This window comes from Telopea speciosissima, chromosome 7, assembly GCF_018873765.1.
Source record: "Telopea speciosissima isolate NSW1024214 ecotype Mountain lineage chromosome 7, Tspe_v1, whole genome shotgun sequence".
In the NCBI taxonomy this organism is placed as follows: domain Eukaryota; kingdom Viridiplantae; phylum Streptophyta; class Magnoliopsida; order Proteales; family Proteaceae; genus Telopea; species Telopea speciosissima.
The window spans coordinates 518,133-545,376 of NC_057922.1; the positions used below are offsets into that span (position 1 = coordinate 518,133).

The 27,244-nt window shown below is 40.1% G+C and overlaps 2 protein-coding genes and 1 long non-coding RNA gene across 5 annotated transcripts; all 3 read right to left on the reverse strand.

The window, feature by feature from the left end:
• Positions 1-491: 491 nt before the first annotated feature.
• On the reverse strand, positions 492-8,071 carry LOC122668950. 2 transcript variants are annotated; one of them, XR_006333939.1, is made up of 2 exons: positions 8,058-8,071; positions 492-625 (listed from the first exon to the last, which is right to left on the reverse strand). It is a non-coding gene; the product is annotated as an uncharacterized LOC122668950 (long non-coding RNA). The 2 variants fall into 2 exon arrangements; XR_006333940.1 differs by lacking the exon at positions 8,058-8,071 and adding an exon at positions 5,532-5,542.
• LOC122668949 (extensin-like) lies at positions 608-1,701 on the reverse strand. 2 transcript variants are annotated; one of them, XM_043865542.1, is made up of 3 exons: positions 1,537-1,701; positions 1,017-1,449; positions 608-981 (listed from the first exon to the last, which is right to left on the reverse strand). In XM_043865542.1, exons 1-2 carry the CDS (start codon positions 1,682-1,684, stop codon positions 1,040-1,042), a joined length of 558 nt encoding a protein of 185 aa, XP_043721477.1. In that variant the 5' UTR covers positions 1,685-1,701; the 3' UTR covers positions 608-981; positions 1,017-1,039. The 2 variants fall into 2 exon arrangements, with proteins under 2 accessions (XP_043721477.1, XP_043721476.1); XM_043865541.1 differs by having other exon boundaries at positions 608-1,449.
• A 466-nt stretch (positions 8,072-8,537) lies between the features above and the next one.
• On the reverse strand, positions 8,538-26,555 carry LOC122670101 (RNA-binding protein 2-like). The gene is made up of 6 exons (XM_043867066.1): positions 26,319-26,555; positions 9,839-9,975; positions 9,435-9,747; positions 9,246-9,307; positions 9,019-9,100; positions 8,538-8,657 (listed from the first exon to the last, which is right to left on the reverse strand). Exons 1-6 carry the CDS (start codon positions 26,377-26,379, stop codon positions 8,551-8,553), a joined length of 762 nt encoding a protein of 253 aa, XP_043723001.1. The 5' UTR covers positions 26,380-26,555; the 3' UTR covers positions 8,538-8,550.
• Between the last annotated feature and the right edge of the window lie 689 nt (positions 26,556-27,244).

Genomic DNA, 27,244 nt, shown 5'->3' on the forward strand with positions numbered 1-27,244 from the left:
TTTGAAATAGAGTCTTCGATCAGCCTTGATTCTGTACTTCAGGAGCAAACTTTTATTGGGCATCATGATCGATCTCCTTCAGTTGACTTAGATTAATGGGACAAAATTAATGTCCAAACATCAATATAGATTTTGTTAATTAGACTTTAATAAGATTATTGAAAAGCTTGAATAGATTAATTTAATGGTTGCAATCAACATATCTTAAGGCCAATAAAACACAAGCAATTAAAAAGTTGTGTTATATATCGATCTTAACAAAATAGACCGGCCGGCCTCTTCAGTTGCCAAAATGGAAGGTAACAAAAAGCTGGAACAGATGCTTTATATGGACAGTTCCATGCATGCATGAACATGTTTTTTTGTTTTTTTAATGATAAAAGAACTTCTTCCATTCATTGTAGATGTCGGATTACAAGATTCCGTCAACCACGGAGTTTACCATTACACTATATTGCACAATTACAAGAAAATGATATATATATAATTCCAAGCTGGCCCTTTTCCATGATTATTTACTAGTCCATCTCAAAAAAACAAAGATCACACAAGGAGATTATATCTGCTTTCCTTCTCTTACGATGAAAATCAGGAACCCTCCTTTTTATTTCGCCATCCTAATAAACTTACCATTTTGTCTCTTAAGCCTTTCTCAGTAATGGTGAGGAGGAGGAGGTGACGTGTAATGGTAGACTGGTGGTGGTGGTGACTTGTACTTGTAGACTGGAGTAGGAGGAGGTGGAGGAGATTTGTACTTGTAGACTGGAGTAGGAGGTGGTGGTGGGGACTTGTACTTGTAATGCTCCTTAGGTGGTGGCGGAGGAGATTTGTACTTGTAGACCGGAGTAGGAGGGGGTGGTGGGGACTTGTATTTGTAATGCTCCTTAGGTGGTGGTGGAGGAGATTTGTACTTGTAGACTGGGGTCGGTGGTGGTGGTGGGGACTTGTACTTGTAATGCTCCTTAGGTGGTGGTGGAGGAGATTTGTACTTGTAGACCGGAGTAGGAGGGGTGGTGGGGACTTGTATTTGTAATGCTCCTTAGGTGGTGGTGGAGAGATTTGTACTTGTAGACTGGGGTCGTGGTGGTGGTGGGGACTTGTACTTGTAATGCTCCTTAGGTGGTGGTGGAGGAGATTTGTATTTGTAGACTGGGGTAGGAGGGGGTGGTGGGGACTTGTACTTGTAATGCTCCTTTGGTGGTGGTGGAGGAGATTTGTACTTGTAGACTGGGGTAGGAGGGGGTGGTGGAGACTTGTACTTGTAATGCTCCTTTGGTGGTGGAGGAGGAGACTTGTACTTGTACACTGGGGTTGGTGGAGGTGGTGGAGACTTGTACTTGTAATGCTCCTTTGGTGGTGGAGGAGGAGACTTGTACTTGTACGCCGGGGTTGGTGATGGTGGTGGTGGTGGAGACTTGTACTTGTAATGCTCCTTCGGTGGTGGAGGAGGAGACTTGTACTTGTACACCGGGGTTGGTGGTGGTGGTGGTGATTTGTATTTGTAGACTGGGGTAGGTGGTGGAGGTGGTGGTGGCGACTGGTAGTGGTAAGGAGGAGAAGGTGGAGGGGGAGATTTCTTGGGTGGAGGAGGAGAGGTGTAGTAGTAGTTGTTTGCAGTGGTTTCCAGTGGGAAGCTAAGAGTAGACAAGAGCACCACTAGAAGAGTGGGGATGAGGGAAGCCATTGAATTGCTTCCTTGTCTTCCCATCTTTGACTGCTAAGTGGTGCTTTGAATATATTCGATCTCAAGGCCAGAAGCCCTTTATATAGCTTAGCAATTTACCTACCACACCAAACTCAGCTTAGTAAAAATGAGAAAATCTCGTAAAAAGTAGTACAATAGTTCAAAGGGAGCCTCGGCATTTCAAAGGATGAGAAATTTTGACTAAATTGAGGGACCCTTCTTTAATCTGTCCAGTAGCTAGATGAGCCGCCTGCAAGCTAAGCAAGAGGAATAAAGTATCACCCTTACAAGCTTTATTTGTAATGCCAATAATTCAAAGCCAAAGTCTTGTAACTGATAATGTATATACCTTGAAAACGCGTCTTCATAAGTGCCTAACTTTCAAATCTCTCTCTCTCTCTCTCTCTCTCTCTCTCCCCAGTACAGTTTATCCTTTTCAAAGGAGGAAAAAGAGCCCTAATGTATTTATTAGAGTTGAATCGATCCTACACAATTTGATTTGCATGGCATAATTGTTGAAAAATAATGAGGAGACAACTGTGTGTTTGTGTGTGTGTGAGAGAGAGAGAGAGAGAGAGAGAGAAAAGAGGATGACCCACCAATCCTATTTCTATATATTGTCTTTCTCTTTCACTCACCAAATTTGCATGTTTTCCATCAAAAGCATTATCCTAAGAAACCGTAACAAGATAGATAGAGAGAGACCCATTCCTTTTACTTTTGTCTTTCTTTCACTCACCCAAATTTAAATATTTTCCATCAAAATATCCTAAAGAACTCGTAACAAAACTTAACACTTCTATAGGTTTGCTAGCTAGATATTTAAGAAATAAATAGCAATGAGTTTCAGGATTAGAATAACTTCATACATCTCATATCATCCATACCTTAATTTCCTTAATCTCCTCCTCCATTTTAGGTAATTTTAAAACCTCATGATTTCATTATGCCTTAATTAATTCTATATATAATTTTCTGATGTTTCAAACTATAACCAAATGAGAAAGTTTTCCTTCACACTGGAAGAAGGAAAACCCACAATGTGTTCGACATTATTATTCCCCTTACTAGTTGATGGTTCGAAATACCTTCCCTCACCTGTGCCACTCATCTCACCCCATTAAACCTAAAGTAGAAGAAAAACCACTTTCATAACCAAACATACACAAGTAACCCAAAAAAAAAAAAATTGGTTAGAGGGGAGCAGGGTTGGTAAAGGGTTAAAAAGTTAAAAGTAGGTGGTGGTCTCATTCCTTGGCATAGACTTTATCCTTTGCATGGGCTGAATGTTGGCCCTAGCTCCTGTCCAGGGACTCTGATCCTCTCCGGTCGAGCTGCCCGGTAGGGCCCTACTGCCAAGACACAGCAAGGCGGGGAATGACGGCCTTACCCCTGCCCAAGTGAGGTTAAGGCGATTATTTACCTCCTTGTTGTGTCTTGGCAGTAGGGTCCTGTCGGGCAGCTCAACAGTAGGGGATCCAAATTGACGTGGTGGGATCCTCTTGTGAAATGACCACCCTATCCCTGTTTTTGCTGTCGTTTAGTGGGGCATCCTGCCACAACTGGACAGAATCCTGGTGTTCTCATTCCTTGGCATAGACTTTATCCTTTGCATGGGCTGAATGTTGGGACCCACCTATGAAATGACCACCCCACCCCTGTTTTTGCTGTCATTTAGCAGGGCTGGACTGTCCAGCTCTTGCCACGGCTGGACAGGAGCTAGGTCCATGTTGGGGTACGATGTTTTGTATTCTGTTGTTTGCATAAGTGGGTTGATTCCAAAGGGTCCTTATGGGTCATCGGCCTGGAGGGCTATATGGGTATTTTGGTAAATTACTTGTATAGGGTTTCACTTTTAAATTTGTAGCAATTGTTCTTTCTCTGTTAGCACTCTGAGAGAGGTGTAAGGATAGGTGGATCGATGTAACTTATTCTTCATTGATAGAGAAATAGATCTCATCTCATGTGTGCATAGGCAATCTTGCCGAGCCACGTAAATCCTTATGTGCATTGTATGATAATTTGTTTATGATTTTTATTCTTTTCTACATCTTTTTAGATTTTCGATTTTCCACAGCGAACCTAAAGGTGGCTGTGATAGAGAGAAGTCAAAGAAGTATGAAAGGAAGTAGTTATACGCCTCTCTAAGAGAAGAAGGGCCAAGCTAGTGGTCCTAAGTCCTAACTACTCGTTTACTTTGTGTTTGTCGGTCCTTATCCACGTTTAATGTGTGAAGAGTATTATCACTTCAGTACCGGTAGCTCTTTTCATGCCGAAAATGCGGGTTCGGGTAACACAACTCATAGTCGACCCGAAACCGACCCGGGTGTTACTTAGAAATTAGCTAGAATGACTCTTGACCCATTCAGAATTCGTTAGGAATTGACCATCACCAAATCCTAAATTTCTGTGGTGTAGAATTGAATTAAAATCTATACATATCCATGCATGTGGGTCGTCATGCATATATATATCTAGGGTAGGTATATATTCATTAACTAATCTTGTTTTTCTTCCTCCAAAAAAGATAAAAAAAATTCTACAAAATTTGGCAGCAAGTGCAGCTCTCAAATGCATCACGTCTCACATTTGCCAAGCCATGTTACTCTTTAAAGATTAATGAAAAGCCAAGGATGGTGGGCTAGCTTTTTTTTTTTATTTTTTTTTTATTTTTTTTGGGTTTCTAATAGTAAACTATTCCTATTTAGCTTTTCTAGTTTTTTTTTTTTTGGGGTGAAGATTAGCTTTTCTAATTATATGTTATACAATTCACCGACAAAGACAAAGTGTTTCAAGTTTCAACGGGGAGGATTTTGTGCATATATATAAAGGACAAATATCGAGCACTGTTATAAACTTTTTTTATAATAACCATTTTTATTAATTTCTTGCTAATCACTGCAACCCTTTAATTACTTTTCATTAGTGGATCCAATGTGCTAAAATGAGAATGAAGCAATTAAAATGACTAAAATCCGGGCTGGGAATAGTGTTGAGAAGAGAAGACAATGTTAATTAGGTGGAGAACAAAAATAGTATTTATTATTATATCATATTGCTCGAAGTATGGAAGTTGGAAAGGTATTAACCCAAAAATATTTTTCCTTAGAAAGAAGGTTGGAAAGGATGAGATGCATTATGGGGACAACCAGGTTATTAATTAAGCTAAGATCTATATATGTTTTTATTCTAAATTAACCTAACTAGCTTTCTCACAGTAGGGCATGGTCTATGATTCTTAATTAGCAAAACAAAAGGAGAAGGGTGGGGGGGATTGGAAAAAGTAAAAGAAAGAAAAGAAACCTCCAGGCAGGCTCCAGGGTCTCAATCTTTTTGTAAAGCTAAGTAGTGGTTTCTAGTTTCTACGTACCATCTCTTAATTACTTAACTAATGATTGAATTTGATCACTCACCATGTAGCCATGGCCAACACCATTGTTTTTTTTTTTGGTTGAAAATGGCCCACACCATTGAAGCACTCCTAAGTCCTAATGCGGTACCACAATACGTGATAGGTTGTAGGGTACTCTTTGTAGAAAAACAAGAATGAAAATTACAAACAAACAATTACACATTGCACACAATGATTTATGTGTATCGAGAAGGTTGCATGTCCATGGTGAGATGAGATTTGCTTCAATGTCAATGAAGGAGAATAGGATCACATTCGCTTGTCCTCACACCATTCTTAGATTTATTACAAATTAAGAAAGAACTCTTGCTACAAATTTATAACGAAACCCTACTACATAGGTGCAATTTACAGAAATACCCTACAGTCTCTTAATGACCCTTCGGAATCAGCCCACTAATACAAACGATGGATACAAGACATTATACCACCAACACTCTTTGCATGCATGCATGATTGGTTAGGGTTTAACATTAGTTGAACTTGTCTGATGGATAGCGAATCCGAGATCCATTTGGGTTAAGCTAGCTCGAGGGTATAGGCTCCATCTCGACTGAGAGCTTACTAATGCCCAAGTTTATTTTCGGGTTAATTAGTTTTCTTTCACCCAGGGTGAGGAGAGAATCTCTTCACCATTGGCAATGTGACGCTATGATTAGACTCGGGTTTATCATTAACTTCCATCCCTATTGTTCATGGTCCAAGATACCTTTCTCCAGTCCAATCAAAGGGTCAAATGAGGTGGATGAATGTTCTCCAGCAGGTTAACATCCATGTTCATATATTACTAAGTTAATTATGTATTAGGTTCTTTTTAAAGCAGGTTTAGTTAAATGTTGTCAAGTAAACAATTGAATTAGAATCGTTCTCACAAACTGGGTTAACCAAATCATGAGGTTTAATTTGCAAGAGTGAAGGTTCTAGTCCGAGAGGCTTACAACAAAATATTTGAAGATCGAGGGAGAATACTAAATATGAATTATAAAGGGTGGACTTGAAAGCAGGTCATAGTTGCATGTTGTATAATATGTAGTGGTAGTGGCTTACAGCGCTGCATTCAATTATTGATGATCAAAATCCCCAGAAGCACCGTTCCCTGATAAGCTTCTTAAATTACTATGATGATGATGGAAATTAAATGAAACAGTAGTGCAGCTGGAAATTCCTTAAATAAAGATTAGGTTCTATCTTTAGTTACTGACCTGGAACAACTTCCAAAATCTGAAATTCTAATCCATAAAGGAAACAGTTCTGGGTAGTCCAAATTGTCTTTTTTGTGATGTACCTAAAACTGCTATTGATCTATTTAGTGAAGTAGATGTGCTAGAAAATTTTGGAGTACACTAAGATTGATATTTAAATTTTGTTAGGTCATTGATACTGAATGGTCGGTTGCAGTGTTAGGTTTTTTTGCTGGAAGAAGGAAAGTTCCTCCTCATGACATGTTTGGAGAGCCATTAGTTGGATCCCTTCCACTATAATGGAAGGATTATTTGTTGGACACTTGGTTTATGACAAGGTCATCGTGGAGTTGGTCTCCATCACAGCTTTCCTATCCTACAAGACTAGAGGAGATAGTGAGAGCTTGCTTAAAGAGGCTATAGCTAGGGGTGTCAAATTTCAGCTTGGATCGGTCAGACCGACCAAAACCAGCCGAGAAATCAAACTAAACTCTTAATGATTCTGTTTCGGTTTGGGTTTCTTAAAGACCAGTATAAACTGAAACCAAGAGTCTCACATCTTGGTTTCTCAAACAATCAATACTTTCGAAGAACTATGTTCAAAAACACATGATCTGCAAGCCTAGATTTTTATAAAGATAGGGAAGAAGGAAGAGGGGTGTCAAATTTCAGCTTGAATCAGTCAGACCGACCAAAATTGGCTGAGAAATTAAACTAAACTTGCAATGGTTCAGCTTCGGTTTGGGTTTTTTAAAGACCAGTACAAACTGAAACTGAACTATATGCCTAAAATAGATCTCTCTCTCATCATTGTGGGACCATATGGAAGATACCATTCTACACATTGCCATTGGTGTGGTGTGTTAGATTCCTCCTACATCGGCAGCATGGGAAACTCTTTCCCTTCTACATATATAATTGTTGTCTTGTAGAGCGACACAAGTGACAGTTGAGACTTCGTAACATCGAAGCACAAACTTAGTTGACGAGTTGCCCATTTCATTGGGGGTAGGGGGAAGTAAAGTATGAAATTTGACAAATGACCTAATCTAGGCCATCCACTATCCAAGGGCTGGAATTACCACATTATCACTGAGGTCTTGCTCAAATGATTAAATTACCCCAAAAAAAAAAAAGAAAAAAAAAAAGCTATAACTATCCAGTGGGTGCATATCAATACATGGATGCAAGGGTATATGACAAACTAAGCTCAGAAATTGACACAAACAATCCATTGGCCTAAATGACCAAACAATCCTTCCATATAGGCAAAAAGAACAACCCTTCCATACGGGCTGTGCAAAAGACATTTTGCATAAGCATAGCAATTTTCAAACAGAACATAATCGTATTCGGTTCAAAACTTGACAGTGACCAAAGAGAGAAGGAATGAAGGATAACACATCCAATAAGGCCTCTGAGGACAGAACCCCCTAAATCAAAAAAGAGACAAAATTGTAATACTTGTCTTGTGATCTAATAAAAGAACAGCAAGGATTCTAATCTAGCAAAAAACGAATTTCCTGCAACGTTATAGTTTACAGATCATTCCCCCAAAGAACAGCATTCGAGTTTAAACCTCACCAATACTCCGTTGTTGACCTGCACTTGCATGCAAGATTGTATACAATACAATTAATTCAGTAAAGTGGAAGCAGAACCAAATCACCAGCTTTTACTCCATAGAACAAGGCCATATCCCATAGCAATTGGACATTACCATAATCCAACAATTACCAATGGTTAAAAGTAATCGACCTGGCAATGCAAAAAAATGAACTAAACCTCATTCATCATGCAGCAGGCGTCTTGGTTTTCAGAATCCAACCAAACTATTCTCCAGATATTAAAAAAATACAGAGTACAGAAATGAAACCAAGATTATCGTTTGAGCAACATTTGAATTGTTGATAGTAAAAATCATCATGGTCATAAATAAACCAAGATTATGAATGCAATTACAACATTGTCAAATGCACAACTGAACTTTCCAATTCAAGCTTTTGGGGCAATGTTACCAATCAAATTTGACAGTCCATTCAGAGGAACTTTATGTCTCCCTCATATTGCATGATCAAATTCATAACCCATCCTATACCTGATCCCACTTTTCAATCCAAAAGTATCTTACATTGTGTGGTTGACCTTGAGCAACCTATATCCAGTAAAATCCACGATGAAAAGCAATCGGAAAATACCAAGAAAAGGCAAGGATATGCGCCCTCTAATCCATTGGCAAGCTAACGCCAGCGAATTTTTGCCTCAGGCCTGATTTAACGCTTGCCACCACGATGTCCAGGGCCAGATCTTGGACCAGGAAACCGAGCAAACTGCATCCGCAGGAAGGGAGAATCTGGGTCATGATCGTCCATCTTATAACCTGCACAAGATACTCGGGAGCAAAATCAGCATCTGTTGAAGGTCCCAAAAGGAAAATATAAATTGCCATATAGCCTCCCAGCCTCCAGCCCCCAAAGAGAGAGAGAGAGAGCATAATAGATCGACACAAATCTACAATGTTGGGGTCCTAGAAAAGGAGAAAACCTTCACACCAAACCAAGCACAAGCTCCCTTCCGAACCCTCACCCCCAACCAGACACACAAAATGCACCCCAACAACATAAGCAAATTAGATTCCACTGTTAGAAATGGTATTACAGTGGAAATGACCCTTGCACCATATGCAACAACCACATACGGCAAATCAAATTGTGGCATAAGATGATGACTTGAACAAATACCTTGCAAGGCATTCAAACAAGTTGCAGCACAAGCTGGATTTGCAAAATCTACAAAACAGAGTATTAGAGGGTCCCCACCATGCTGCATGAAATAAACAGAGGGTTTAGTAAAAAGAAGAAATTCAATTCTAGAAGCCAACAGGGTAAATAGCAATGAAAACAAAACTAGCTAGACCAGCCAAGCTCCAAATGTGAAAATAATAAAATATATTTAATGAGTCACTTACATGCTTAGGTTCTTTGTTCACAAGTCTTACTTCTTTGTAACCCAAGAAAGGACGAAATATATCTAGAGTTGTGGTAAAGGAAAATAACTAGCCAACCCCTTCCAAACTTTAAACATCAAAAGCCTGAGAATAATAAGAACAAACTTATATTAAGTTCATTGACGTTATAGCAGCAGTTTTGAAGGATACGGGCTACTTCCCTACGTGTGCTATCAGGGGGAAGTCCCTCCACAAACAAAGTGTTAGAAGCATCTGGAGGCAGAGGCGGTGGCATTTCACGACCTGGTCTAGCCATTCGGTCCATTCGGTCCATTCGGTCCATTGGATACTGACCACCTAAACCCATGCCTCGACCATTGGCTGTTAGATCTGGACCACCTACCATACCACCAGGCTCCCCAATGGCAAGACGAGACATTCCTCCACCAGCCCCATAACCCCTTCCTAACCCAGCTCCACCACTGAAGTTACTGGCTTCTCCAGAACTGAATGAAGAAGGTTGCTGCAGAAGAATTGCAATGAACATTTTAGCACATAGACAGATAGACTTTCCCCTAAACAACATGAGCATCACATAAGTTTGGACAGGATACCGCGCTCTGGAGATAGCGGTCATATGCTGATCCAATGGATTTTGTGTCTTTTACACCACGAGGCCCACCACGATCATCATCACGTGGCAAATAATTAAGCATCTCCTGACCCAAAGGTGGCATGGAGGCTCGGAGATCTGCAGATGTTGAAGATATAGGGGATGAACTTCATTTCAACTAAAATATAAATTTTAGATTGTACAATAGAACATAGGAGCACAACGAAGACTAACTGAAATATCAAATGTTTGAGATAATTTGTAGAAACTGTAGCATCTGTTCCTTCCTTTTGAGACTTCATCAGAAAACTAAGCTCTTAAATTTTAGAAGTTTCAATATATTTTCACAAGAAGAATAAAATCATGACAGATGAGAAAAAATAACCTGCGAGACCAAAGGTTTGTCAACCATATCAAAATGGGTGTTGGCAGTCGGGACAGTTCATGGTAGCAACCCCCTCCCCCCCAAAAAACCCCGAAAAAAAGAAGAGTCCACGGTTTTATATGACATCCTCAACATATCAATCTCTTCAAATCAGGACATGTGCAAAGACAATAAAAACCTTAACCTTCATAAGGTGTTAAGCGGAGAGATACCAAAAAAAGTAATATTAATTAACTGCTAATTCACCTATCTGATTTGCTCAAGAAAATTTCCAATCCTTACTTGATCTCTTTGGAATCAACTGCTATCGCATGTGATTAGTTGATTTTAAAGTGGTGATCATGCAACCCTATGCAAGAGACTAGAAAAGGTGGAATCCAGCAGCTCAACGATGGGATTTTGGCAGGGAATTTAGATGAAGTGCAAAAAGTAGAATTCAGGAGAGGACTTCAGATTTCCATTTTGTGGATTGCCAATGATATAAAGCGAGTTTTAGCACATTAAGCAACCATTAAAAGAGCTCAATCCCTTAAAATGGTGAGTTCAAGAGAAAAGAGATGGCTGTTTCAAAGTGGTATGACAAATGGATAAAGAAATAGTTGTCCAATAAAGCAAAGCCTGATCTAACCAAAACTACTTCTTAAATTAATCCTCTGATCTAATCATATGCAAGCTGAGAATCTAGGAAGGAAAGACTAGAGATCTTTCTCAGGGAGTTCAAACATCCAGTTTAATATATATATATATATATATATATATATAGTTAAGTGTAGTCTTGGTTTCTATGGATTATTGTGTTTCTACTGTTTATTGTTAGTCTTAGTTAGTGAGGGGTATTTTTCGTACTAGATGATACATTACTTTAAGGTCAGTTGTTTTGTGGTTCTTAGTTGAGGTAAATACAATTCTAGGCCCATGGTTTGAGTAAGCTGTTCACAACTCAACCGTGGGCATAGTTTTATTTGCTTGTTCTCTTTCTCTTGACATCTCTTCATCTTCTCCATTGTTGCTGGTTTTTAATGCTTCGATATTCTTACATGGTATCAAAATTGTATCAGATCATTAAGTTCCAGCGCTTCTCATATTTCTTTCAACTTGAGAGTCCTCCTTGGGCTTCTCCTTTGTGGTCCACAGCAACCAATGTTGTATGAGTAGTTTATCTGAAACCCTAGTTGATAAGATAATGAAGAACTAGAGCTTCCGACTGCTATGAAGATCCCCCTCAATCTTCCATTGTTGGTACTTATTAATTGAAGCTTGTGGTATCCTGTTTTTTCAAGTTTTCTGGCAGAATTTGATTCCTTGATTACTTTCAATCTGCCCATCGGATTCACCCTAATTTTTTAGAGCATTGAAGCTCTTTTTGGGTAAGTCCTATGACATTGATATGCTGCTGATCCAAGTTCCAGATGCAAAGTCATTGCAATTCTTCTATTGACTGTGCTGTTCTATATCTAAAATTTCTGGCAGAATCTTTTCTTAAAATTAATCCAGACCTGTCCCTTGGATCTGCATGATCTTTTACTTTGAAGACCTTTCCGAATAGGTCCTTCGACTTGAGTTTGGGGATGATCTGAGCCTGGATTTGCTGCGATTACAAGATCTTCATATCAACCTGTGGTGCTCTGTTTTGGCCCGCCCTTGGCAGAATCGATTTCTCCAGTATCTCACATCTGGCCCTCCAATTTCAGCAATTATTTTGGGCAGTGTTGGCCCTCCGTGGAAGGTTATTCGACTTCAGTTTGGAGATAATCTGGCACTTGGTTTACTGTGTCTCTTTATCACCTAAAATTTCTGGGGTTCAGGTTCAACATTGATCTATTTTATTGCTGGCGGTAGGTCCTTCATCAGCTCAGTATTCTATTGATCTCACGTGCCTTATGTAATTTTGTTCTGCTATTTACATACTAATGGCAAAGTCCAAGCCTCCTGTGGACAATGTTAATGTCCAGATAAACTCTATCAAGTTGAATGGTGCTTCCAATTACCTTCTCTGGGCACAAGCTGACTCCACCTGCTCCAACTGCATCTGATTACAAGGATTGGTAATCAGAGAATGCTATTTTACTCTATTGGCTCTGGAATAGCATGCAGCCTTTTGTAGCTGCCAATGTCATTTTCATAAAACTGCAAAGGGTGTCTGGGATGAACTCAAAGAGAGTTTTTCTCAAGACAAAAACATTTCATCAAAGATATATGACTTGTAAGAAATATTCTTCTCCTTCAAGAAGAATGGAAAGTCTATTGGTGACTACTACAGTATGCTTAAAAGGCATGTGGGAGGATCTCAATGTCTATCATCCACTCTCCACTGATATTAATGTTCTCAAATCTCAACATGCTGAGTTGCTTGTTACTAAGTTTTTGTCTGGATTGGACTATGATCTTCAGCCTGTCAAGAGTCAAATATTAGTTGATGAGAAGATCCCCTCTATGAATGAGGCTTACTGCAGAATTCAACGGATTGTGTCACCCTCTCTCGTTAAACCTGATCCCACTACCTCTTCCAAGGATAATTCGGCCTTTGTTGCTAATGATGGTAGCTATGGTCGTGGTAATGGTGTTTCTGGTACAGGTCATGGATCAGGGGGAGGTCGTGGACGTGGCAATCCATCTTCTAATCCAGTTGTTCGTTGGTGCACTCATTGTGATCACCCTAATCACTCTATTGACAAATGTTGGATGAAGCATGGTTAGCCCCAATGGGTACAACAGAAATTTGCTAATACTACTGTCTCTGATGGGAACACTAACGCCGTGGTGTCCCCTATTGACACTAATCAAAGTCCTTCCACTGGAGGTGGTGTCTCATCTCATACGGATATGAGCAATCAACTTCTCAAATGAGTTCAGCAACTTGAGACATCCTCTTCCACACCCACGGCTACATTAGCTCACTTAGGTACATCTACATGTCTTACTTCCTCATCCTCCACTCCTTGGGTCATTGACTCAGGCATGTCATCACATATGACTACTAAGCCAAATTTTTTCTCTTCATTTCAGCAGTCTTAATTCTCCATCACAAGTTATTCTTGCGGATGGATCCCTTACTAACATTACTTGTCATGGTGTTGTTCCTCTGTGTTCTACTTACTAATAACTAGTAAGCCAAATGTTGTTCTTTTACATAATTCTCCATCTTACCGCTACCCGACCTGATATCTCCTTTGTTGTTGGTGTGATTAGTCAGTTCATACAGACACCTAAGCAAGTTCATTGGGAAGCAGTCTGCCGTATATTAAGATACCTTAAGGATGCTCTAGGGAAAGGCCTTATTTATCATCGTCATGGTCACACTAGTAAAAAGGATGTACCCAGTGCATGAGGCTCCCGCCACTGCGGGGTCTGGGGAGGGTTTGTATGCAGCCTTACCCTTGCTTTCGTAGAGAGGCTGTTTCGAGAATCGAACCCGTGACCTCTTGGTCACAATGAAGCAACCTGAACCGTTGCACCAAGGCCCCCCCTCTTTCCATATTGAAGTAGATTGTCATTTTATTCGCGACGTTGTGATAAAGAAGTTGAACTCCACTCCGTTTGTTGATTCTCATAGTCAACTTGGGGATTTGTTTACCAAAGTTATACAAGAGCGTTTCAAGCTAGGCATGGGTGATGTCTCTGCTCCAGCTTGAGGGGGAGTGTTAAGTGTAGTCTCAGTTTTACATTTTTCAACTTAGCAGATAGACATGTCGAAGGATTAAGATTTCCCTTAACCATTGCATTCCATCCCTTGAGCAAAACTCCCCTAAAACCAGAATGGGATTTTCAAATATAAAACTTGAATGGTTTTGTCCCAAAATTAAGATTTTCTAATATTAGTCAATTTGATCAAACTATGATCAGAAACAACAGGTAATAGAAACTTCACTTCTGAATGCTTGAGTGGATCCATCCAGTAGATATCAATCAACACCGTATCCAATTCACATCAGATTCTACTTGCCCCTACCCATTACTCCAAATAAATAGCTCCCCTTTCCATTTCAAGTCCAAAAGGTTGGCAGTAAAAAAAAACAAGAGCTAAATTCTCCCACTGAAATCTGATTTATTGGATCCCCTCCAAATTTCTCAGACTGATGCCAAACCACATTAAAATCTCCTAATAAAGCCCACAGGTTTTTCATTCCATCAGAAAAGGCCAAAATATCTCTTCATAACTCTCTTCGATCTTCCATATCATTACTTCCATAAACAACCATACCAAAACAAAAAAAAAAACTCAACAAACTCCCCACAACTTTGACCCTAAAATGAATATGTTCCAATATATTTTGAAGTTGGAGATATGTTTGAACAAGACGTTCGTTGTGACTGGAGGCCTCCTCATTACCCTCATTGCAACATGTTTCAACATTTGATTATTCACTGTGGCGTGCAGGGTGGAGTTATGCAGAAAGAGTGGCGGCTGAAACAAGTATCTACCTCAAGTGGCGGAGTTGGGAAGGAGATGGTACCGTTCAGCCGGTTGTGGTGCAGGAGCTGGGTGAAACGCTGCTTCAGATGGTGGAGGGTAGTACGTCTAGGATGGCAAGTGGGCTGACTAGAACTCAAATTCAAAATTTAATTCTGGTTTGCTTAAGGAATGGGCACATGGGAAGACTGGAAACAGGGGCAATTTGACATCAATTATGTGGTGATGAGAAGGACTAGGAAGCTGAATGAACAATGAAAATTGGGGGGTGCGAAGGATGAAAATAGGTTCATGGCTTTGGAGGGGCTAGGGGAAGATATTGGGAGTGAATCTAGGGATTTGGTTGAGGGAGTGATTGGGACAGCTATCACAAAGCTCGTCCAAGATTGAAGGAGTTTGATGAAGTGAGGGCAGCTGTCGAGGAAGAGATGAGGCTAAGGGATGCCCACGGTAAGAGTTTGAATGCTGGAAGGCTTGCTGGAACAGTGTATGATAGTAAAGAAACACAAAAGATAGGAGAAAAGAAGAAAAGGATATGACCAATAGATATCACCACCTATGGCCTGCGGTTGGGATTTACGACCTTGGTTGCCACCTGCTTCACCACAAGGGTTGACTAATCCACCAGAATGCACACACTCTAATGTAAGACTATAAATAGAACAAACCGAACCCCAAATAGTAACCCACAATATGGTCTAATAATCTAAACACAATAGGTCAACAATCAGCAGCCCAACCAGTTCTGCCGCAGATCTGTAATAGAAAATAACAACCAGAAAATTAACTCAACCAGAAATAGCAACTAGAAAACTCCGATGGGACTAATATTCCTATCGAGATTCGACCTCCATAGGGATAGGGTGAATAACCCCTGAAAATTTCAGATCCAAACTATGAGTATTGACAGAAATAACACTTGCTTCAATCCAAGCTGCAACTTAGACAGGGCTACAACCCCAACTCCTGTCAAGCCCCTACTTGATAGGTTACAAGAATATTCCAATCAAATGGTACAAGGACACATAAGCCCATGGCTAGACTATGGGATGCACAAGGTCTCAGAATTAGAAACTAGAATATGAAAATAGAAGCTTAGTGAATACAGACCAAACCAGCCAGCAATATAACTTCAAATCTGGATCGATTGGAGTTCTCCAGATGAGGAAGTAACCCTCCCAATATGGTTCAGATCAGATGAATGTCTGCAGGAATACAGCCACTCAAAGTTGCAGCAGAAACTTGAGGAAACCAGGGAAGCATGTGCTGATCTAGAGGCTTCTGAAACTCCAAGCTACAGGACTCAGATCAGGACTTCCTGGTGATCAAGTGGAGGTCTTGGCCAGTAGATTAGATCCCCAAAATAGCAGCTCTATAGGATCTCGGGTTGCAGAGATCAGCAATATGAAAATAGAAACTAACCAGCCTCAGGTATGAAGTTGACTCTCAGACCAGCCACCAACCTTCAGTGGCAGTTTGGGTTGTTTAAGAGCCTCAGAAGAAGATCAATAACTCCAGAGAAGGGTCTCAGTTGCTTAGTTACAGGTTTGAAAATCAAAATAGAAACAAGAGGGAGAAGGGGGATCACGTGGAAGAAGAGAATAGGGGAAGAACAAGGATAGAATGGATTGAGTTTCTCATGCTTCCCTGGGCCTCCCACCCTCTCATAGGTCTCTCACCTCACTGTATCTCGCAGCATTGTATTGTGCAAAGCAAAACATCATTCATCTTCATTAAATCGTGTGGGAGGACTTAAGGTTCATTACATTATATAGGACAAACTTGAAATTTGCCTAAAATAAAAATTTCCAGCAATGGGATTAATAAGTTATTCCCCAAGCAATTACATAGTTGCAACTTAAAGCTAATATAAAAGGAAACAAAGGATGAAATAAAAATAGAAACTTCTAATTAAAACCTAAGCCTACTTTCCAAATCTGAAATTAGAAACTAGTCCTAATTAACTTACTATTACATGAATAAGGAAAGGACAAAAATAGAAAGTAGACTACTCCTCCACACAAACTGCCTTGGGCCCCACAGGATCTTCTAGAAGCATTCCCCACACAAGGCAAATATGGGCTGTGACACTGTTCACGTAAACAGTGTGTTGGTCTTCAATTCAATTTCCACCAGCTGTCTTGGGGCCCATTTGAGATCTAAAAATACTCCTTCAGCTGCTGCAGAGTATGGACCAAGATATGGCAGAATTCGAATGGTAATTAATGGGCATTCGACCCACGAGATGGGCCAAATATTTGCCTACTTGATAGCTCAATTGATGGATTTGGACTACATCACACTCATAAAGCATAGTTTTCGCAAAACATCTCTGTGGGCTAGCTGCCCCTTCCTCATTATTTATAATAGCCAATGGCCACAATACAAAATTAGTGACCCTTCTATTATGTGGGGTTACTCGGCTGCTAGTATCCCTTGCCATTACAAAAATTAGAAACTTACTAAAATAAAAAGAGACTCCCAGCTGCTACTATTTTTAATGACTAAGAGTCTATTAAAAGAATAGAAACTAAAAGCAGCTATAAGCCTATAACATGAAATTAGAAACCAAGTAATTAGTAACTCCTAAAAGATCTTTGCAGCTCCAAATCTCTCACACACAAGCTGGCTTCATTGGGCCCACACCAAGTCCACGTGAACAGTACCATTGTTCACATGAACAATACCACGTGAATAGCATCACGTGAACGTAGTGAATAGTCTTCTCCCTTGAACTGCATCATTAACTCTTGTCTATTTGTTGTCGTTCTTCAGGCCATGAAATGGAAAGTGGAGCTATTTACTTGGACTAACAACTAACGAGCACGTAGGGGTAAGTAGAATCCGACGTAAATTGGATAGGGTATTGGTTAATAATTACTAGATGTACTCACTCAAGCATTCCGAAGCGAAGTTTCTATTACTTGGTGTCTCTAATCATACTCCAATCAAATTGACTTTATTAGAAAACGAAATTTCAGGCCAACACTAATCAGGTTTTTTTATGCCTGAACATTCCATTCTGATTTTAGGGAAGTGGTACTCAAGGGCTGAAATGCAACGGTTAAAGAAAATCTTAATCCTTTGTCACGTCTATCTGCTAAGTTGAAGAATGTAAAATAGGAGATGAAAGCCTGAAACTAAGGAATAAGTCTGTTTTTTAAAATGTCAAGTTAGCTGAGCATTACCTTCAAGATATTCAGGTCCTTGGAATAAGTCTTTTTTTGTGTGTCACGATGTAGTTAAAGGGATAGAGCAAAAACGCACTGGTCCTTGCCAACTAAGCTACCCCATTGGGGTTCTACTCTCCTTGGAGCCTATCAATTTTTTTTTAACAAAAAAATTGCATTGATAATCGACCTGAAGAAGACCTCAGTGGTTTGGTCAGAGGAGTCTATATGAGGTGAGTAAAAATGTACAATCTCCAATTCAAGGCTTCTCATCCTATGAAATTATTGGCTAAAATTTTGAAAAAACTGGGAGTAATTTCCACTGTGAAATAACTTCTCACGTCAAACGAGCAGAATTTCAAAGAAATTGAATGGCCAATCTCATATTATTGACCATGATTACAGCTGGCCTTATATATCAGTCCTCACACCTTATACTAGTGAAATCCAGTTGGAGTAAAAAATATCCAGAGAAAGTTAAATCAGAAAAGGGAAAGTGTTTGCTCGTGATATCAATATATCAATAAGAAGAAAAAAATTGAATAATAAGAACACCAGAGCTCGCTTCAAAGTATCACAATAAATTTGTCAGATACATATTTTGGAATTATCCAATGCCTGATCTTAAAGGCTTGGGAAGGTTGAGAGTCCATGTTGATAGTTTCAGTTATTTTTTCATCCTAACACCATAATGGGGGACCGGAAAGGAGAAAGAGAATCCTGGAAGAAATCAGAATTGCAGAGGGGGAGGGGGATAAAAGAAACCGTGAGAAGAAGCAGTAGAAGAAGGAGGAGGGGGGAGAAGAGGAGAGAAGAGTGCACATGCAAACAGCCACAAACTCAATTCAGTCTATTCTCCTCTCAATACGTTGGATACAAGCATATAAATAAGAAAATAAAAAGACGTAAACAAGGAAACAACCATTCTGGGACTCTTAACAAAAGACAATTTAAAACTTACTAAAACTCATCCTATGAATCCTACCCAAATTAAAAGATCTCCTTACATAATTATCCAATAAAATAAATAATTAAATCCTAAATATTTACCAGAATAAAACCATATTTGGATCCAGTTCATCTCCATCTGGATATGCAACTGGGTTTGGGTCAGTCCAAGGTAGTGCACCAGTTGGTTTGGCCTGGCCCAGGATTCTCCTGCATCAATTCTACTGGAGTTCAGAAAAACTAGTCCATGAGTTTTGTCGAACAAGAGAATCAAAATCGTGCGATCGATGTCAACTATCAGTCCACGTTCAACTTGTATAACATCCAGGACCCAAAATTCTTGATTGAAGTAACCATGGGAAAGCACATAATCAAACGGATCAACTACGTGATCAACCGTCACGATTTCTTGATGTTCATCGGCCAACGGCTTCGCCTGGATTGAAATCTGATCTGTGACATCTGTCACGATTTCTTGATGTTCATAGGCCAACGGCATCGCCTGGATTGAAATCTGATCATGGAATTTCAATTTTTTGATCGGACCGTTGATTTCATTGTGATCTTCAACTGCCTGGGTTGAAATCTGAACATGGAACTCTAACTCAGCCTTCAACAATTCATGGTTTGCTTGAAGGGCTCTTATGGCTTTGTCATTTTGTTGAAGTACTCTGGCCCACTACTCAGGACTCATTTAGTGGATTTAAAAAGCTAAAAAAGAAGTATGGTGTAACGATGGATGGGGAGGGGTAAACTTGGAAACTAATAAAATTAAAGGAGAGAAAGATGGGGGGATTATGGGGAACAAAAAAATAAAAAATAAAAAGAAACAGAAAGGAACCGTGAGAGGAAGGAGTATACTTGGAACTTGGAAGAACAATAAAATAAGGAACAAAGGTTGAAGCAGGGGCTCTATGGGAAATAGAAGAAAATTAAATAACCTACAAATAAGACACATTTAAAAGGTGGGATTGGGGGTTAGAATAGGAAGATAATAAAAAGACATGGGGGGGGGGGGGGGGAGAAGGGTATTAAGTTGATAGAAACAAAAGAGTGAGAGGGTGTTACATTACCGTTTGGGATTTGGACTGTTACTTGAACCAGAGGAGTGGCGCAAGAGAATGGCGGAAGATGAGGAAGACGATGCAGCTGGATGATGCAGATTCATCACCAAATAGGGCTTGTTTCATTGGGAATAAGTCTAGGGTTGAGTTACCTACATGTTGGGCCTTTAATCCCATGGGTTTCTCATGTAATAGGCCACTTTTATGGGCCTAAAATATGGGTATATAGGTTGCATACGGGATTAGCCCAATACTTAGTTTATTTTTATGTTTTTTAATTGAACCGGTTCAAATTGGTTGCATGCAATTGGTTCAATTTAAGTGATCATGTGACTTAGTTAAGTGGTCGTGTGACAACTTAAGTGGTCATGTGATGTAAGTTGGGCTGGATTAGGACTCTACAAGTCCAGCCATGTTTTGAGTCTATTTCTTTTAGTATTTTAGTTTCCTAGTTGGTTTAAGTTACCTAATAGGTTAGGGATAAGGTTAGGCCATTCCTTTTTAGTGTCTAAGTCTATTTTTGAGTCTTCTATATAAGTTTGTAAGGGAGGCCAGCATTACATACGAATTTGATTAATAAAAATTAGCTTTATGCTTGCTGCCTTTGTTGCTGCCTTTGCTCCATCGTGAGTGTGCCTTGTGAGTAATATCAAGGTTGAAGGGATTGGTGGATCTCCAATCGATTCCTTGCATCGTGAAGATCGGGAGGGCTGCTACTTATCTCCTTACATCGTGAAGATCGGGAGACCCCATTGTTCATCTTCAAAGCTGCTGCCATTGAAGACCTGCAACAAGTAAGAAATTTTGCAACTATTCTTCTTCTTCTAGAAGGTCACATACAAGGTGATTTTCGTGAGAATTCGGCCCAGCCAAATCTAACCATTAGAATCTGCTAAAAATTTGATCAAGTCTTCCTCAAACCCCAAGAGAGACTCAATTCAAATTTCAGCACCATCCACCCAGCCGATTGTCTGAAATTACAGTTTTACCCCTCTCTCCTACTTCTACTAGGAAACCTCCATAACTCCAAATCTGTCCATCAGTTTCAAACCAAACCTTCAGCATACATCCCTTACATCATTGTTGACACTCGATCCAAGTTTCAGCCCCAAACTCCCACTCTAACCCCTTCATCTCCTTGCTCCATTAAAACCCAAACCCAAAACCCTAAAATTCAATTCTGCCCAAAATTACAAAATTTCAAAACTCATCCAAATCCTAACCTTTTTAGAGCATATTGACCCCCTAGACCTGCCCATTAATACCCTATAAACCCCTTTCCCAATATCCAACCCAAACCCTAGGAATTGACCTAAATCCTAGTGTTGTCCATTCGAACCAGCAGCCCCTTTTGTTATTTGATCCTGTTGTTTGGCTCCTAGTAGGTCTCCTGCCTAACTAGGACTACATTAAGTGGTATCAGAGCCATGGCTGAGCATGGCACCCCTGCTGTGGACCCCACACAACCACCCCCATCCGATTCCCTTGCTGCAATTATGACTATACTGCAGAAGATTTCAACAAACCAGCAAGCCCTTGGTGATCGAATGACAGCAATGGAACAAAGGCCAATTGTGCCTCTTATAAGCAACATTCCCCTAGAAAAGGACAGATATCAAGTCAATTCGGTAGTACAAAGAGCCCCAAGGAGAGATCAATACAGAGAAGATAGAGAAAGGTACAGAGATCATAGTGAAGATAGGAATAGAGGATACAGAGACTACAGGAGACGCCATGGACCTCCAGAGGCATATGAGTTGAGAGACTTTGATGGCAGACCAGATCCACAGGTATTTTGTGATTGGTTAGCTGCTTTAGATGATTATTTTAATTGGTATAATTTGCCTGAGCATAGGAAAATGAGACTAGCACATACCAAGCTAGTGGGACCAGCACATAATTGGTGGAGAACCCAGATGGATTATCTTGACTACAGTGGTAGAGAACCTGTTACATGGGCAGAGATGAAAGAAGATCTGAGTAAGAAATATTTCCCACGAACGTTTAGAGCTCTACAACAAGGTAACTTAAATTCCCATCGACAACATCACCACCAAAAGGCCTTCAAATCTGAAGACAACTTGAAGCCTCCATCAATGAGGTTCCGTTTGCAAGTTGAAGAGTGTGGGAAATCTAACTTCACCAGTATTAAAACAGCGGCTAAATACAAATTTCCATTACCAAAGGAAGCTGAGAGAGCACAAGTTAAAGATAAAGATGAAGTGGCAGTGAATTGTGATGAAAAGAAAGAGACAGCCCCTATAGCTTCAAAGATGGAAAGTCGACATGTAGAAGACCCTACTGAAGTGGTCAATGTCGAAGAAACCAAAGTAGAAAAAGATGAAACAGCAGAAGATGAAGAGGTGGTTGAGAGCACTCCACAAGAAATTATTGGCATTCAAGATGCTGTTTTTAAAGAGGTGGAGCTTGTGTCTCAAGTATTAGATGCGAAGGTTGCTAACACTGAAGACTCTATGGACAGGACATTCACAGTTGCTGCTGATTCAGAAAACGAACACATAGAGTTTGTTATGCCACCATGGTTCTTCGAAGAGAAAGCTCCACGCCTTGGAGATTTTATCCCCAATGTTCCTGCTTCACCGGAATTCTGTTTGGGGATGGTCAAAGCTGCTGATCACATGTTGATTCCCCCTCATCACTACAAAATTCGAGGACAAATTTTTTCAAGTTGGGGAGAGTTGATGCAGATTCATCACCAAATAGGGCTTGTTTCATTGGGAATAAGTCTAGGGTTGAGTTACCTACATGTTGGGCCTTTAATCCCATGGGTTTCTAATGTAATAGGCCACTTTTATGGGCCTAAAATATGGGTATATAGGTTGCATACGGGATTAGCCCAATACTTAGCTTATTTTTATGTTTTTTAATTGAACCGGTTCAAATTGGTTGCATCCAATTGGTTCAATTTAAGTGATCATGTGACTTAGTTAAGTGGTCATGTGACAACTTAAGTGGTCATGTGATGTAAGTTGGGCTGGATTAGGACTCTATAAGTCCAGCCATGTTTTGAGTCTATTTCTTTTAGTATTTTAGTTTTCTAGTTGGTTTAAGTTACCTAATAGGTTAGGGATAAGGTTAGGCCATTCATTTTTAGTGTCTAAGTCTATTTTTGAGTCTTTTATATAAGTTTGTAAGGGAGGCCAGCATTACATACGAATTTGATTAATAAAAATTAGCTTTATGCTTGCTGCCTTTGTTGCTGCCTTTGCTCCATCGTGAGTGTGCCTTGTGAGTAATATCAAGGTTGCATTGTGAGTAATATCAAGGTTGAAGGGATTGGTGAATCTCCAATCGACTCCTTGCATCGTGAAGATCGGGAGGGCTGCTACTTATCTCCTTGCATCGTGAAGATCAGGAGACCCCATTGTTCATCTTCAAAGCTGCTGCCATTGAAGACCTGCAACAAGTAAGAAATTCTGCAACTATTCTTCTTCCTTCTAAAAGGTCACATACAAGGTGATTTTCGTGAGAATTCTGCCCAGCCAAATCTAACCATTAGAATCTGCTAAAAATTTGATCAAGTCTTCCTCAAACCCTAAGAGAGACTCAATTCAAATTTCAACACCATCCACCCAGCCGATTGTCTGCAATTACAGTTTTACCCCTCTCTCCTACTTCTACTAGGAAACCTCCATAACTCCAAATCTGTCCATCAGCTTCAAACCAAACTTTCAGCATACATCCCTTACATCATTGTTGACACTCGATCCAAGTTTCAGCCCCAAACTCCCACTCTAACCCCTTCATCTCCTTGCTCCATTAAAACCCAAACCCAAAACCCTAAAATTCAATTCTGCCCAAAATTACAGAATTTCAAAACTCATCCAAATCTTAACCTTTTTATACCATATTGACCCCCTAGACCTGCCCATTAATACCCTATAAACCCCTTTCCCAATATCCAACCCAAACCCTAGGAATTGACCTAAATCCTAGTGCTGTCCATTTGAACCAGCAGCCCCTTTTGTTATTTGATCCTGTGGTTTGGCTCCTAGTAGGTCTCCTACCTATCTAGGACTACATTACCGGAGTTCCACTTCGAATGAGAGTCTACTTTGCAATCGAAAAAGAAGGCCAACGAGGACTTTGACTTTGATTATGAGTCCAGGTATGCTATTTTTTTATTTTTTTTTTTGCTTCTCTGGCGGAACGTGAGTGTTTCTGTGGAAACAAGGGGGGTTTGGGGTGGCAAAAGGGAAGGAGGCTGTGGAAGTGGGTTTTTTTTTTTTCCCCAACTTCTTTGTTTTGTCAACAGTCATCTTTTTTTTTTTCTTTTTTTTTCTTTTTTTTGGGAATCGCAGCGGGTTGCTGCTTGGGTTTCAGTGGATTCGAAGGACAAGGAAAGGGGTAGGGTTTCAGCGGGAGATGGGAAAGAGAGGGTTGCTGTGGGAAGGGGACAGAGACGATTTTTTTTTTCACTGCTGATATCGACAGAAGAGTGGTGGGGATAGAGAAAAGGGTAAGGGAAAGGGGCTACTGCTGGTGTTGTTCGATCACAACCACAGTAAAAGGTAAAGAACGAAAAAGAACAGAATGGGGAGAAAGATCATTGAGAAGAATAGCAGGGGAGAGAGACTGAGAGGATGAAGAATCAGAGAGAGAGAGAAGGGGAGAGATTAACCCAGATTTGGGCTCTGATTCCAGATAATGGGGGACCGGAAAGGAGAAAGAGAATCCAGGAAGAAATCAGAATTGCAGGAGGGGGAGAAAAGAAACCGTGAGCAGAAGAAGAGGGGGGGGGGGAGAAGAGAGAAGAGTGCACACACACACAGCCACAAACTCAATTCATTCTATTCTCCTCTCAATACGTTGGTTACAAGCATATAAATAAGAAAATAAAAGACTTAAAACAAGGAAACAATTATTCTAGGACTCTTAACAAAAAGACAATTTAAAACTTACTAAAACTCATCCTATGAATCCTACCCAAATTAAAAGATCTCTTTACATATTATCCCAATAAAATAAATAATAAAATCCTAAATATTTACCAGAATAAAACCATATTTGGATCCGGTTCATCTCCATTTGGATACGCAACTGGGTTTGGGTCGGTCCAAGGTAGTGCACCAGTTGGGTCGGCCCGGCCCAAGATTCTCCTGCATCACTCTTGAACACCTTCCAGTGAGTTGTCCATTCTTGGGGTAGAAATATGGATGTATAGGAACTGTCTTTGCACCAAAATTTCTCATCTGGATTCTATATATGGACCAGATTCATGTTGATTCTGCTTACTTACACTTTAACTGTTCTTCTATGTAATACATACATAAGTCATAAGCTGCCTAACACCTGGATCTGGATCCAGACCAGGACCTGGGCCCAACAAATATCACCTGGTCTCAACCAAAACTATTATGGAATAACATTCTAAGATCCATACCTGATACAGATGGGCATGAAATGAAGCAGATCTCAGATTCAATGAGCTGTGTTTAATGCAAAAGTATAGTATTTACAATCTACCCTATCTGTAAAAATTACTCCCACAACCCAAAACACAATTAGAGGCCTTTATCCCAACTGGAAGGGGTCGACGACATGAATTGTGTCTCACCATTCCACTCTAATAAAAGTCATGTTTACTCTAGATCCTAGGACATCCACACCATCTTTCAACACTAATAACCAGGTCATTTTCCAGCTTCCCCCTTGTCCTTTTAAACCGTAACATCATAAGCTTGTTAAAATAAGCAGAGCAACATACAAGCGTGAGATTTTTGTCTACGTAATTAGGTTTGGAATTTGGGTTGGGGTTTACATAATTAATCTGAAGGCATTCAGTTTTCTTAGTGTTAACACAACAAAAGCTAATCTCAACTATGGGGGGTGTACATAAATCCTGTTCTGCCATTCCATTATATCAAGGGCCATAACTTCCATTTTACCACAGGTTCTCATGTCTTTTCTAGCTACATCACCCAAGCTATTTATTGTCCAATAACACTCTTTATATGATTAAATCACAAGAAATTGTCTCCAGCAGCAGACAGGCCAACACCTAGGTGGAACCGCAACAAGAACAACCTGCCTGGAAGGCCTTTAACTGCACTGGTAATAAAGTTCCCAAATACCATTTAGTCAGTTCGCTTTTTATTAGGCGAGTTTACAAATCAAGCCAAAGGGCCAAGATCCAATTTTCAATAAACACACAGTTACGAATAAATGCATCGCAACCATGCCCAAATTTATGCAAGTAGTCCTATTGTCTAATTTTAGTCCCCTGAACCCCACTATCACATTCCTCTCTTGCGATATTCCTAGGTTCAAAAGCTCGTTATTGAGGATTTCAGTAGTAAAACATTGTTTAACAGAAGCGGAAGACGCATAAACGAACCACATTAAGCCACAAAAAGAACTGATTGGAAAAAATATCAAATAAAGCAAGGGAGAAATTGAACTAAATCAATGCACAAAGAATCAAAGATTAACAGAAAGCTACAACAAGCCCTAAAATCCACGTTTAAGCAAGAAGAACTTACCGTAGTCAGCCCGAGGGCGTTTAGGCATAGGCGGTTGTCGATTCCAATATGCGTCCGCCATGGCTGCAGCAGCGACAGACAGTAAAAGAAAAGGGGAGACAAGACAAAGAACCAGAGAAATCCCTGTCAATCAGTGATCTCAAAAAAACAGAGATTCGAATGCAAAATGAAAGAAAACCCTGCTATGGATTTTGAAATTGTTAAACCCTAGCTATCTCTTTTTGCTTTCTTTTCACCTCTGTATCTATCTCCTTTTACTTACTTTCCTTTCCCAAGGCTTTGCTGGTTACGTTGACTGTTCCGCTACGTTCAATGACTGCCTCCGCCTTCGCTACTGAGTTTACTTTGCCATTTTGCCCTCAAAAAAAAATAGTTACTTTGCCACTGGATCAGTGAGTGAGTGAGTGAGTGAGTCTTGTAGTTTACTTCGTGCTGATGTTCCGCTTCTGCAGTCCCATTTTCACCATAATAGCAAGGATTATAACGTCTTCTTTTATGAAACAAAAAAAAACTGAGATTCATGAATGTTAGAATCTGGAATGCGTTATCTAACCCATCGTTGTGGTTGAGATTTGAGAACGGGTGTCAAAACAATCCGGCCAGCTCGAGCCCGCCCTGAGCCCGTACAGGGCTGGGCCGCATCTGAGGATAAGCAAGGGTCAGACTGAGTTTGATATTTGCATGGCCCTGGCAGGGTCAGGCTGGGCCTGGGTTGAGGCTTCAACCCTGACAGAACCATCTCGATCCTGTATTATATAATATATATTTACAAAGCATATAGAAAATGTGTTTTGGTGCAACGGTCAAGGTTGCTTTATTATGATCAAATGGTCTTTGATTTGATTCTTTAAACATCCTGTTTACCAAAAAGTTAATTTTTTTATAGCATGGGTTATGATTGGGCTTTGCTAGTTTCAAAACTCAAT

What these genes read in the sequence shown, in the direction of transcription:
- LOC122668949 (XM_043865542.1), bottom strand. Translation starts at nt 1,684, where the DNA reads ATGGCTTCCCTCATCCCCACTCTTCTAGTGGTGCTCTTGTCTACTCTT. An exon ending in TCCTCCTTACCACTACCAGT is followed by an intron (nt 1,450 to 1,536) that starts CGCCACCACCAC and finishes AGTACAAGTCTC; the next exon opens with CTCCTCCACCACCGAAGGAG.
- LOC122670101 (XM_043867066.1), bottom strand. Translation starts at nt 26,379, where the DNA reads ATGGCGGACGCATATTGGAATCGACAACCGCCTATGCCTAAACGCCCT. An exon ending in ACGCCCTCGGGCTGACTACG is followed by an intron (nt 9,976 to 26,318) that starts GTAAGTTCTTCT and finishes CAACATCTGCAG; the next exon opens with ATCTCCGAGCCTCCATGCCA. An exon ending in TTGTTTGAATGCCTTGCAAG is followed by an intron (nt 8,658 to 9,018) that starts GTATTTGTTCAA and finishes TATCTTGTGCAG; the next exon opens with GTTATAAGATGGACGATCAT.